This window comes from Lithobates pipiens, unplaced genomic scaffold (assembly GCF_037356315.1).
Source record: "Lithobates pipiens isolate NorthernLeopardFrog02 unplaced genomic scaffold, aLitPip1_a1.2 Scaffold_160, whole genome shotgun sequence".
Taxonomy (NCBI): domain Eukaryota; kingdom Metazoa; phylum Chordata; class Amphibia; order Anura; family Ranidae; genus Lithobates; species Lithobates pipiens.
The window spans coordinates 2,793,404-2,808,014 of NW_027507749.1; the positions used below are offsets into that span (position 1 = coordinate 2,793,404).

The following is a 14,611-nucleotide window of genomic DNA, read 5'->3' on the forward strand; positions in this document are numbered from 1 at the left end:
TACAAAGTGGTTAGGTTCCAGTTACTAGGCGGTCTTCCTGTAAATAGGAATTGGAATGAATGAATCAGGAGAATCACTAATGCCGCGTACACACGACTGGACTTTCCGGCAGACTAGGTCCAACAGTCATCCCGACTGACTTTTCAGCAGAGTTCCGACGGACTTCCGAACAAACAGACTTGGCAACACAAAAATGGACTAAGTCTGTTCGAAAGTCCGTTCATTTTGAATGTGATGACATAAGATGGGACTAAAAAAGGAAGTTCAATAGCCAGTAGCCAATAGATTCCTTTGCGTCATATTTGGTCCATCGGACCAGCATACTAATGAACGGTTTTCCCGATAGGAATTGAGTCTGTCGGACAGATTTGAAACATGTTCTATCTCTAGGTCCGTCGGATTTTTATAACAAAAAATTATCAGATTAGCCCACACATGATCGAATTGTCCGATGTCCTGATCCCGTCTGACCTAGTCTGCTTGAAAGTCCGGTCGTGTGTACGGGGCATTAATCATCACTTTTTGATGCTCCTGCAATGTCTCTATGTACATCTCTCTGACATGAAAAGATTCCCCAACCCAATTATCCAGAGAATCATCAATTATTATTTTTTTTTTCCAGATTGGACAGATCTGCATGTATATGTTCAGGAGAAAATGCAATTTTCCTGTCTATTACACTCAGACTATTACTGCTATGCCACGTACACATGATCAGAAATGTCCCCATCAAGAGATTGAGAGCATGTTCGGAAGCATTGAACTTCATTTTCTTGGATCGTCGTATTGTTGTACAGCACCGCGTTCTTGACGGTCGAAAGTTTAGAGAACTTTTGTGTGACCGTGTGTATGCAAGCCAAGCTTGAGCGGAATTCCGTCAGAAAAACCATCCAAGTTTTTTCCAACGGAAAATCCGCTCGTTTGTATGGGGCACAAGAGTGAGAAGCAGATGACATAGAAAGCTTCATATTGCGTTATTGGCATTGATAATGATTAAGAATTATCAAGCACACCATTATGTATTCTCCATATAGCTATATCACCCCTCTCTTTTAGACCCCCTCCTGAACCATACCAGGCCACATGCCCTTAACATGGGGGGTGAGTGTTTTTGGGCAGGGGGACTCTGCACTCCCCACCCCAAAACACCTTGTATCCATGTTTATGGGGACAAGGGCCTCTTCCCGACAACCCTGGTGTGTGGTTGTCGGGGTCTGTGGGTGGGGGGATTACCAGAATCTGAAAGCCCCCTTTAACAAGGGACCCCCAGTCTCCCCCCCCCATATGTGAATGAGTATCGGGTAGATCATACCCCTACCCATTCCCCAAAAAAGTGTCAAAAAGTAAATACCACAAATGACAGTTTTTGACAAATCCTTTGATTTTCTGAATCCTATAAGCCCCCACCTGCAGACCTTGATAACCACAGCCCAGGGTTTTCAGGAAGAGACCCTTATCCCCAACAACATGGGGACAAGGTGCCCCCCCAGTTTAAAGTGAAACAATAAAAGTGAAATATTCCTTTAAATTTTGTACATGGGGGGTGTCTATAGTAAGTCTGTAAAGGGGCACATGTTTCCCCTGTTTAGAACAGTCCGAGAGCAAAATGACATTTCTAAAGGAAAAAAAGTAATTTAAAAGTACTAATGGCTATAATGAATTGTCAGTCCCGGCAATACACATAAAAGTTAATTGATAAAAATAGCATGGGGTTCCCCCACAGGGAAACCCGGAACCAAAATAAAAAAAAAATGCATGAGGGTCCCCCCAAATTCCATACCAGGCCCTTCAGATCTGGTATGGTAGTAAGGGGAACCCCCACACCAAAATGTAAAAATAAAATGGCTTTTGGTCCCCCCAAAAATCCATGCCAGACCCTTATCCGAGCAACCTGGCAGGCCACAGGAAAAGAGGGGGGGTGAAGGGGGACCCCCTTCTGAACCGTACCAGGCCACATGCCCTCAATATGGGGAGGGTGCTTTGGGGGAGAAGGGCCTCATCCCCACAACCCTTGCCCGGTGGTTGTGGGGGTCTGCGGATGGGGGTTTATCGGAATCTGGAAGATCCCTTTAACATGGTAACCCCCAGATCCCGCCCCACATGTGAAATAACAGCCTACCATTTCACCAAAAATGTGTGAAAATGGTAAAAAAAAAAGACAATACAAGCCTTGGGACAAGGACTTGTCCCAGTTCGTGTATTGTCTTTTTTTTTAATTTTCACACATTTTTTGTTAAATGGTAGGGGTACACTTGTAAAGTTTACAACTTGTTAAAGGGGGCTTCCAGATTCCGATAAGCCCCCCTGCCCGCAGACCCCTACAACCAAGGGCAAGGATTGTGGGGATGAGGCCCTTCTCCCCATCCATCAACATGACGACTAGGTGCTTAGGCTGGGCTACCCCAAAGCACCCTTCCCATGTTGAGGGCATGTGGCCTGATAAGGTTCAGGGGGGGCAATTTCTCATTCCTGTGGCCTGCCAGGTTGCGTGCTCAGATAGTGGGCTAGTATGGATTTTGAGGGGGACCCCCACGCTATTTTTTAAAAATGTTGACACGGGGCTCCCCTTAATATCCATACCAGACCTGAAGGGCTAGGTATGGAATTTGGGGGGACCCCCATGCAATTTTTCTTTACATTTTGGTTTTGGGTTCCCCTGTGGGGGAATCCCATGCCGTTTTTATCAATGAACTTTTGCGTGAATTGCCAGGACCGACAATTCCTTATAGCCGTGAGTACTTTTAAATTACTTTTTTTCCTTTAGAAATGTAATTTTGCTCTCGGACTGTTCTAAACATGGAAAACATGCGCCACTTTATAGGCATACTATAGACACCCCCCAGGTAACAAATTTAAAGGAATATTACACTTTTATTTTTCACTAAAATCAATACTACCGAATATTGTTGCCATTGATACATGTCCCCTGGGGCAGGACCCAGGTCCCCAAACAGTTTTAAGACAATAACTTGCATATGAGCCTTTAAAATGAGCACTTTCGTTTTTTCATGTTCGTGTTCCATAGACTTTAACGGTGTTCGCATGTTCGAACTCATTTTCTGTCCGTTTGCATGTTCTGCTGCGAACAAAACTGGTGGGTGTTCGGCTCATCCCTAGTCAGCGGTAATGTGGACCTTGCTGCTTACTGCCTTGCCCAATCATGTCTAAACATTGCCTTCCACGTGATGGTACAGAGCTGGTATGGCCTTACGGTTAAAGAAATAGCAACTGGAAACCTGCCATTGTGGTACAGCCCATTCAGCAAATTCACAGAGGAGGGCAGAATCCACCAGATGCAAAGGATTTGTAAAGCCAGCAGTTTTGACAAGCTGGAATTTAGAGGCTGGGCATGTGGGTGGGAGGGAGAGTATTTTTATTTTTTGCTGCAGCAGCTAGGGCAGAACGATTTTCCTGCTATGCTCTACAACTGGTGATGTGCTGTCGGCTTGCAAGGACCTGGGACACCCTTTTCCTGTCAGTGGAGGCTGCTGAGAGGCTCATGAGGTATAGCAGGGTTAGACCTGAAAGGTGAGGAATGAGGAGAAGTATTGTGGCCCTTTTGTGTGGCTTTCAGGTGCTCTTGCGTGGTGGGAGGTTAAATGCATTTGTAGACATGTAGTACCCAAATGGCTGGTGCTTTTGCCATGTTTATTCTGCTTGCCGCAGAGAGTTTGCAAATTGCAAAATCAGCTGCACATGTGCTAAAAAAGGCCCACACAGCTGAGCTGTGGGAAGTGAGTCGGGATATAACAGATCCACAATGTGATGGATTAGAGTGGTTGCTTTCTACTGTTCCATGATGGCTGCCTCTGGAGGACACCCTGCCTCTTTGGAGTTGTGCCTCACCCTCACTTTCCTCCTCTGCTCTATCCGGCACCCAAGTCGCATCAGTGACCTCATCATCGTAATCTCCCCCTCCATCCTCATCATCACTGGAGCCAACTTGGCAATACGCTGTGACTGGGGGAACATGACTGCCAATTTGTTGTTTATCAGTGTTCTCCCATCTCTGTAGGCTCATATTACTCCCTTCCTCAATCTCAGAATCAAGTAATGTCTATGCATGGTCAAGAAGCAAGTGGTTGGCGCTGTGTTTAAATAATTCAGCTGACTCCTCCATGGACTATAGCAGGAGTAGCTGTGGACAAGGAGGCAGAATAAGCCACTCTGGCAGCTGCGGTGGATTGTGCACTAGTCTCAGCTTGGATGACAGAGGATGAGGAGGATGGCTTAGTAAGCCAGTCCACCACCTCCTCTGCATGCTGTGTCTGGATAGCATAGGCAACATCACTAAACAGAGAAAAATGTGCCCTGTCTGAGGATGGTCAACATCCACCTTTGCCTAAGGAGACAGATGCAGCTGGCCCCCTCATAGAGGCATAGGGACATCTGATTCTCCTTGTTGGCCTCACAGGCATAATGGGGGGCCTATTATTCAAAATCAATAGATACTAGGAAATGTGTAATTGGATGCATTGTATTCAATGAAAATTGGTGTTTGGTGCACTCTAAATTAAGGCCTGCCAGTGCCACTGACATAAATGTAAAAACTATAAAAAAAAAAAGGGAGGACACCATGTCTCAGTCAGAAAAACTGTGTCTAACAATTGAAAAAAGTTGGCAGGCAACCCCCCCTCCCCCAAAAAAATGTGGCAACCAAAAAGAAAAGGGGTTACACAGCACTGTATACAACACTAAATGGGCCCTAGACTGCACTGTGCAGTGCATTGTGGGGTGCTCGGCAGGTGAACATCCTGTTGAGCACCGTGCAAATTCAGATGTTCGCTGAACGAACAAACAGGCAATGTTTGGGCTCAGCTTGAACTGTTCGCTCATGATTGTTCATTTGGCAATGTGTGCAGGAGCTGAGCAATCAGATAACAGCCTATGTGGATAGACCTGTAATACTGAAAATAGGAGAAGTGCTTCCTGGGTTCTGTAAAGCTCACCTTACACTATACAATCTGATTGTACAATCTCCTTTAGCTCTACCATCAACTATGTAGTGCAAGGCCCTGGTTGGATACAGAGTGCTTGGATGGTGTGTCCTTTTTATTAGGGATGGGCCAGACACCTGCCTGTTCGGCTCGCACCAGAACACCCATATACTTTAAACACCTTTAAAGTCTATGGGACACTAACATGAAAAATCAAAAGTGCTCATTTTAAAGGCTTATATGCATGGTATTGTCCAAAAAGTGTTTGAGGACCCGGCTCGTGCCTCAGGGGACATGTATCAATGCAAAAAAAAGTTTAAAAAACTGCAGTTTTTTTGAGAGCAGTGATTTTAATAATGCTTAAAGTGAAACAATAAAAGTGTAATATTCCTTTACGTACACGGGTGACCCCCGCCCCCTCTGACAACACGGGGAAAGCCATATGGAAGTCCCTGTGCGTCAGAGGCGGTGGAGTCACCAGGTGGCCCTGCCCTCCATTATATAAAAACTGTCACCTGAACAGAAGCGTCACACAGCGGAAGACTCCCACTGAGGCAGATCGTGTGGAGGATGAAGCGGAGAAGAAGAAGCCATAGGAAGATGCCGGACGAGAAGACCGGAGGAAGATAGAAGAAGAAGCGGGGGAAGAGAAGATGGAGGAAGAAGAACACTGAAGAAAGATCAGAAGAAAGAAGATGGAAGAAGAAACAGGGAAAGAAAGAATAAAGAAATTGTCAAAAACCCTCTCTTGTCATTTTTTAACATTTTTTACACTTTTTTTGTGAAATGGTAGGGGTACATGTGTACCCCATTACCAATTCATACGGGGGCGGGATCTGGGGGTTCCCCTGTTAAAGAGGGCTTCCAGATTCCAATAAGTCCCCCCTGCCGCAGACCCCCACAACCAACGGGCAAGGGTTGTGGGGATGAGGCCTTTCTCCCCACCAACATGGGGACAAGGTGCTTTGGGGGGCTACCAATGTTAAGGGAATGTGGCCTGGTGCAGTTCAGGAGGGGGGCGCACTCTAGTCCCCCCTCTTTTCCTGCGGCCTGCCAGGTTGCGTGCTCGGATAAGGGTCTGGTATGGATTTTGAGAGGACCCCATGCCATTTTTTTTGTTTTGGCATGGGGTTCCCCTTGATATCCATGCCATACCTGAAGGGCCTGGTATGGAATTTGGGGAGACCCCCACACATGTGGGGAAATCCCATGTCGTTTTTATCAATGAACTTTTATGTGTATTGCCGGACTGACAATTCATTATAGCCGCTAGCACTTTTAAATTACTTTTTTTCCTTTAAAAAATGTCATTTTGCACTTGAACTGTTCTGAACACGGGAAACATGTGCCAATTTACAGGCATACTATAGACACCCCCCCCCCCCCCCCCGGTACATACATGTCCCCTGGGGCAGGACCCAGGTCCCCAAACACTTTTTATGACAATAACTTGCATATTAACCTTTACAATTATCACTTTGATTTCTCCCATAGACTTTTAAAGGGTGTTGGAATTTACAGCGAACACCCCAAATTGTTCGCTATTTGGCGAACGGGCGAATATCCAATGCAATGTTCGAGTTGAACTCATGTTCAACTCAAACATAAAGCCCATTGCCTACCTTTTATTATATAAGTTTTGGTAAATCCAAAGGAGATTGTTCAGAGATTGTACAATCAGATTGCATAGTGTATGGCTAACTTTATACACCTAAAATAAACTAGTTGCACTTTCAATTCCATTAATTGTTAATGGCACACCAAATACAGAAGCAAGCACACATTTTTCCGCGTGAAAAAAAGTGAAAAATGCAGAAACATGCACATTAAGAAATGGACAATATGCCAAAATGTCCCATGAGCTACCTTGCCATATGTAGTGCAGCCCATTGAAATCAATGGGCTGCCCTATGCGTGTCACAGGGAAAATGCACAAAAAAGGGTGCTCCCACTAAGTGTGAATGAGGCCTGAAAAAAAAAAGTTGTCGCGTTTATACAAGAACAATGGGGCCCCATTCACAACTATACCACGAGCCACGAGCAGCAAAGCAATACAATGTATTTAGAAAAAGAATATCTCTTTTTTTTAAATACATTGTATCGCTTTTCTGCTCGTGGTGCTGGCCAGAAGATATCTATATTTATGGTTAATTGCTGTTACTCGCTATGACTGCCTGTCTGATTAGCATGGGCTTCTCATATTAAGCTATCTCTCACCTGAAAATAATTGATACCCTGGTTTTCCAGCCTTAATTGCGCTCATGCAGATTTTTTTATTTTATTGATGTCGATTCTAGCCTACTATAATCAATAGTGCCTTCTACATTAAGCCTCTTTTTTGAGCGTTCCTGTGGCTGAAAAATTATCAAACATCTGGCATCTATCTTTTTTTCCTGGGATATAGCAGATTTATACTTTAGTTGTTATTTAAATACCACTATAGATCTTCTCTCTCTCTCTGCTATAGCTATCATAACTAGCTCCAGAAGAAGCGCGAAGACACGCAAAACATGTCGAGCATGAGCATAGCACTAGCATCTAATCATCCTTGATGTTCCGCAATTTTGTCCATACACCATTTCCTGGATTGTCTCATATTCAAGAGCATCTTCTCTCGCTACTATCAACTACTTTATGGCTATGGTATCAGAGCGGTAACATCTACTGTGATTAATCCGTGATTGTTTATGACTTTTTAAATAAAATTTGTAAATAAAAATTATATCTTTTTAAATTTCAATAGTTTTTGTAATTGTGCCTAAAAAGTCCATAGACCCTCCTTTCTTCCATTTGTATACGACTGTGATTCAAGACGCGGCGCGCTTATCCCCTTCCCGCCGAGCGTACGCAGATGTGCGTACTCAGCTTTTGGGGGTTACACCTGGATGATGCCCGCACCTGCAGGCATCATCCCGGTATCGTTTTTTAGAGCCGGCGATCAGCTTTCCAGCCATAACAACCGATGCAGCTAAAAGCCGCTCGGCTGTTATGCCGGAGGAGCGGGAGGGGACGTCCCCCCTCCCGCCGCCTCCTGCCGCTCTTACCGGGGCTCCCGTTCAATTGGGAGCCCCGATTGAACATCCGCTGCTTCTGGCAGCTAGGGAGAGACTGAATGTGGCTTCATTCCAGTCTCCTAATCGTAAACACAGAAGCAACGTCATGACGTCACTTCCTGTTTACTCGGCTGCCAATGGTGCCGGTTTAAAAAAAAAAATACAGTATTCAGAATCGCCGAAAATGGCGATCTGAATACTTTGAAGTGTATAGGAGGAATTGGGGGTCTTTTAGACCCCCGGCCCTCCATAAAGAGTACCTGTCACCACCTATTACTGTCACAAGGGATGTTTACATTAAACATTAAAGTAATCAATTTTTTATTTTTTTTTAAAACAATTTATTAATTTTAAAATAAATAAAATAAATAAAATAAATAAAATAAATAAGAAAAAATAAAATTTTATAGCACCCCGTCGCCGTGAGCTTCGTGCAGCGAAGAAAACTCATACGGAAGTCGTGCCCACATATGTAAACGGTGTTCAAATCACACATGTGAGGTATTGCCGCGATCATCAGAGCGAGAGCAATAATTCTAGCACTAGACCTCTTCTGCAACTCTAACCTGGTAACCGGAATTTTTTGTTAAAGCGTCGCCTATGGAGATTTTTAGGCACTGTAGTTTGTCGTCATTCCATGAGTGTGTGCAATTATAAAGCGTGACATGTTTGGTATCTATTTACTTGGCGTAACATTATTTTTCACATTATGCAAAAAAATAGGGCTAATTTTACTGTTTCTTTTTTTTTAATTCATGAAAGTGTCCCTTTTCCCCAAAAGTTGCTTTTAAAACACTGCTACACAAATACCGTGTGACATAACATATTGCAACAATCGCCATTTTATTCTCTAGAGTCTCTGCTAAAATATATATATATATATCCCCAGATGACGCCACATATGGCGAAACTTACGTAGGGTGGTCTTGACGTGCTTGACGCAAATCACGTGACATATGGGGGCGTTCGCTTTGCCGGCTGGCTTTTCTTAACGCTGATTTGACCTTTATGTTTGTGAGTATGTTTTTTATTATGGAATAAAAGATTTTGGTTTACGGTTTTACGCTATGGGAGTCTTTGCTTGCCTTTTATGAATGGTCCAACCACGTGGAAACGAGGTGATGTCCCTGTGTGATGACCCCTAAGATTCCTGATATCAAATGCCTTTCTGATTCTGGGATTTGGTAAGTGCGCATTTTTACCATTTATCAGCACGGTGTTGGTGAAGGAAATTCTCTCTCTTGTACCCGCATAGGATTTCTTGAGAAGAAACACTTATTATTGGACTGTTATGCCCACGATTACATCTTGATGAAGAACTGTTTTCTTATATATAATTTTGAGCACTTTATTTATAATATCTTTGATTGTTCATAAAAATGTTGTGCACTTTACCACTGTATGCTCATGACTACGTCTTTATGAGGAACTGTTGCTTATATATCATTTTTAGAGCACTTTATATATATATATATATATATTTTTGTACACTTGATTATTGTATGAGTTATAGAGTAAATTTTTATTATTCACTTAGTTGGGTTTTTGCATTATAATTTTTGACTAATTATAGTGTATACATATTATTCTGTTATAGGTTTTAGATATATTTTTTTAGATTTTTATAATTGTGAGCGCGGTTGAAATTCCTGACATATATATATAATGTTTGGGGGTTCCAAGTAATTTTCTAGCAAAAAATATGGATTTAAACTTGTAAACACCAAATGTCAAAAATAGGCTTAGTTATTTAAGGGATTATTTACCAACTCTGTATCCACCATACCACTTGGTGTGTTGATACATGTATCCCCTTTTTCCATAAAGACACACTTTTGTCCTATAATATAGGATAGGATCATAGTAATATAAACACTTATTATCCAACTTACTTTGCGCTGTAATCTATTTTGTTCAGATTTATGTTTCTCCATGTACATTGCATGAAGAGCATTGCCCATAACATATACAGCCTTGTAGGCATAGGAGAGCATTGCTGCAAAACCAACAAGAAAGGGTAAAACATTTTTTACATCTGTACAACGTTCTGCAGAAAATTCATTGTAAAGCTGTAAACGGTAATTTTTTAATTTGTTTGAGGAAAGGCAGTGAAATGCATACAGACCAATATCTTCCAGAATTGGGTCATTTGGGCAGCTGGAGAAGTTGACACCATTCTCATAACGCTCAATGTTTGGTATTTCATTTGGTGACCAAATAAAAATAAAGCTGTATTTGATTAATGCCTCACACGAAGCAGTGACACAAGATAGTTTACTCCACGACGGTGGGAAAATAAATGTGATTGTTTCTATTACAGAGGGCATTTGAGAAATAAAATAATAAAAGTCGGGTGTGAAGATTCCACACACTATGATAACTTTAGCTGCTGATTTACTAATAATCCTTATTCTCTGAAAAGCACCTTCTTCATTATGAGTGAATTGAACGATATAATCTGTGCAGATCCCATGTTGGCTCATCTTCTTCCTCAGTTCTTGGGCCTCCTCATCACCGCTGCCATCCCATGCTGTTAATATTCCAACCCAGTTCCATTCCAAATACTTCAAAAGTTTTATAATAGCTGCAAAACGAACCCAATCGTCTGGTATCATACGGAATAAAGTTGGATAGATTTTTACATCACTCAGGTGTAGGTCAGTGGCTCGATAAGTGATCTGGGTAATATGTTGGAAAATGCATAAATGAGATGTTATTAAATAATTAAAATTGTGTAGAATGGAATAAATGAATGGCACACAAACAGGGATGAATCCATGGAAAGAATCGCCTATGGCAAGCACTAAAATTGCACCCCTACCCAAACATCTGTCACCCATAGAAGATTAGATCATAATATCAACAGCCTTTCCCCCCAAATGCTTGTTCCCCCCTTTCCTGCCCTGCCAGGCCGCATGCTCCAATAAGAGCCTGGTATGGAATTTGGGGGCCACGCCATTTAAAAAAAATATTGGCTATTATATTATATAATATTACCCCAAGATCCATACCAAAACAAAGGGCCTAGTATGGATTGGAGGGGGAACTCATGTCATTTTTTTTTCAGATCTTTTGTTTACATGCTGCTGTCAGCAGAGGAATTCCCCACTAACAGCAGGGAAGTGGGCGGGAGCCAGCTCCTAAACAACCAATAATGGCGCATACACATGAGCGGACTTTCCATGAGAATAAACTCTGACGGTCTTTCCGACAGACTTCCGTTGGAGTTCCGACCGAACGGACTTGCCTACACACAATCACACCAAAGTTTGTTCGTTTCAAACGCAATGACGTACGACAGGACTAGAAAAGGAAGTTCAATAACCAGTAGCCAATAGCTGCCCTTGCATTGTATTTGGTCTGTCGGAATAGCATACAGACAAACAGTTTTCCCGATAGGAATTGATTCCATCGGAAAGATTTAAAACATGTTCTATTTCTAGGTCCATCAGAATTTTTGAAGAAAAAAGTCAGATGAAGCCCACACACGATTGGAATATCCGATGACATGATTCTGTCGGACCTTTTCTGCCGGAAAGTCCGCTCGTGTGTACGCGGCATAACATATCCCTGCTGCTGACAGCAGAGAAGAGTCCCTGGTTGTTAGGACACTGGCAGGAGCCAGATCCTAACAATCAATGTAAAAATGGACCCTTTGTCCACTTATATCTGTTTCCATTTTTTTAAACTGAACAAAAAATGAGACTTGTTGGGTTTAAAAAAAAAACAGATCTGAAAGGACGTGAATGTAAACGGATCATCCGTTTACATTTATTTGCCTATAGGAGTGTATTGCTGTTTTTTTTAATCCCTCACCGGATGGATGAGAAAATGGACAGACTGAACTCCCATGTGAAAGGGCCCAAAGTGGATTAGTATCCCAAAAACAAAGAAAGGGAAGGCACGAACCCCTGGTGCATTATCAGAGTAAAAACTGGATTTATTGATAAAAAAACAACCAATAAAATGCATACTCACAAAGGTTCATAAGTTTACAGCAAGTAAACTTTTGCTATATATACAGACGTTCTGCACTCCGAAACACGGAGACTCTATAGTGTATTGCACTATGTATCATTGATACCCATGTTGTTCAAAATGCTTTCTTATATAATGTTTTTATGACAGTTTAAGTTATTAGTTTTTAACAATCGTATATGAAGCGTAAGCGAGCCATCAGAAAGAATCAAGTGAAATGCTAAGACCATCCAGCATCTTGGTGCTAAGGCCAACTAGTTCTCCTACCCTTAATGCACCATAAAAATCAAGGGCAAAATCCAAAGTAAATAAATGTGTTTCGAAATCAGAACCACAGACCTTGGGCAGCTGTAACACTAAGCCTTTTGGTTTGTCCCAATATAACGGACAGCGATCTGCAAAAATCTTTACCTTTTTCCAACCATTAAGGACTTGACACACCAGGAACAGTTTTGTAAAATCCAGCCATCCCAGCAATTTTAAAAGAAAAGCTAAAGGCGCCAAGTTTTTTTTTTAATCAATGACCAATGGTAGATCACCCTGAGCAAATAATTCCCCAACAAACCGAAGGAAAGGGTCCTGTATTTCACCTACAGTGGGTTCAATACCCAATTGCTTTTGAGCATGAACCAACAATGCCATATTCTTCAGTATACCATCCAAGTACCAAGGAGCCAGAGAACTTCTGATGAGGTCCCACATGCTGTACCTCTTAAATTATTTGACCTAGCCAGGCTGGACACAAGTCACTTTTATCTCTTGCCTCCGGAACCAATGCTCAAAATCACTCCTGCTAAAAGCGGAACAAAGAATCAGAAATTTAATTGAATTGACCAGGAATATGCAAGCTCTAAACACATTATATCACAAACATAATAATACAAACTGACATAGTAATGTCACCACCATGAGTGAGGAAGCTGAGAGGGAATTAATGGCGGAGACGACCACAGAATTATGAGCATAAAAGCACACTTCTCTATTTCTGAGGAGATCACCCCAAAGAGCCACGAAAAAAATAGGCTCCGAAGCCAAACCCACCTGCTGCATCTGCGTACAGCTCCAATTCAGAATTGGTCTGAAGAGGGTCCAACCAGTAAGATTTTCCATCAAAACAATCTAGGAATTATGCCCAAATGCACAAATCTGCCTTATGACTTGAATACAGGGAACAAAATGATGGGACTGCCATGGCCAGAGACAGTCTATGTGAAAAAATCCATCTCACTGGTTGACAAACTACTACATTTTGCACTGAGAGCAAAAAAAATAAAAAATTGACCCTTCGTTATGTGTAATCGCTTTTAGGAAAATGTATTTTGCATGTCGAGTGTTGCACATAACGAAGGGTCATTTTTTTTTATGCTCTCAATCCAAAATGAATGTCCTGCCAACCTATTTTTTGGCAAAGTAGAAATGCCCCGAACCAAAGGACCATCTGCTTTATCCCTTGCCAACAGGACCCTGAAACTTTGAAAAAAACATAAGGAAGATGGCACAACAGTAGCCCACACAGGTCAGAATCTACAGAGCATACCAGAAAAAAGTCATCAAGAGTGCATGATGGAGGACATAACCGATCTCTTTTTCACCACCCACTCCAGGAATGTACTAAATGCTTCAAAATATGAACAAGAGATGGCACACCCCATTGGAAGATAGTGATACACAAAACAATTCCCTTTAAACTTATAACCCAAGAAAGGAAGGCTATCAGGATGCACTGGAAGCAAATGGAAAGCTGATTTTGCCATCAAGGCACCCAAACCAGCCTCCCTAATCAGGTTAAGTGCAAAATCAAAGGTTGTATAAGTAACAGAGGATAGATCTTTCAGGATCCCATCATTCACCAAGCCCCCTTTAATAAATGCTAAATGATGAATAAGCCAGAATTTACCGTGAACCTTTCTTGGCATGATTCCCAGTGGGGACACCACTAAATGAGGGATAGGAAGGATGGAGAAGGGTCCCGGCCATCCTACCCAAAGTTACCTCCCTATCCAATTTTTCCTGTACAACATCAGGGTGAACCCTAGCAGATTTGAGGTTCTTATGAGTTGTAGTTTAAGGAAAGGACATACAAGGTATCACAAAGTCATTTAAATATCCATCCCCAAGCAAAGCAGCCACCTCCATATTAGGATACCAATACGGGAAGAAGCGCCTCTAAGTTCACTGGGGTCTTCCCCTTTTCCAGAGACATCACCCCACCGCCTTTGACCTGATTTGTCTTTTTTGAAACATCGCACCACAGGGTGTCCCCCATTGCAGTGTAGCGCACCTTTTCTTTGTTTAGAACAGTACCACAGCAAAATTAAATTTTAAAGGAAAAAAAATTAATTTAAAACTGCTCGTGGCTGTAATGTATTGTCGAATCCCGGCAATATAGATAAAAATCATTGAAAAAAATGGCATGCCCCCCCCCAAGTCCTTTACCAGGCCCCTTTGGTCTGCTATGAATATTAAGGGGAACCCCGCACCAAAATTTAAAAAAAATAGTGCGGGGGCCCCCCTCTAAAATTCATACCAAGCCGCTCAGGTCTGATATGGATTTTAAGGGGAACCCTGCACCAAAAAAAATGGCATGGGATTCCCCCCAAAATCCATACCAGGCCCTTATCCAAGTACACAACCTGGCAGGCC

General features: G+C 42.3%; 1 protein-coding gene across 1 annotated transcript in view; it reads right to left on the bottom strand.

Moving 5' to 3' along the window:
• Positions 1–10: 10 nt before the first annotated feature.
• The window catches only part of LOC143986470 (vomeronasal type-2 receptor 1-like), a 35,632-nt gene continuing 21,031 nt past the window's right edge, over positions 11–14,611 (bottom strand). Inside the window, exons 3-4 of the mRNA XM_077484814.1 lie at positions 9,883–10,668; positions 11–37 (exon numbers count right to left, since the gene is read on the bottom strand). Coding sequence (XP_077340940.1) covers positions 11–37; positions 9,883–10,668 — 813 coding nt within the window. The remainder of the gene's footprint in view (positions 38–9,882; positions 10,669–14,611) is intronic.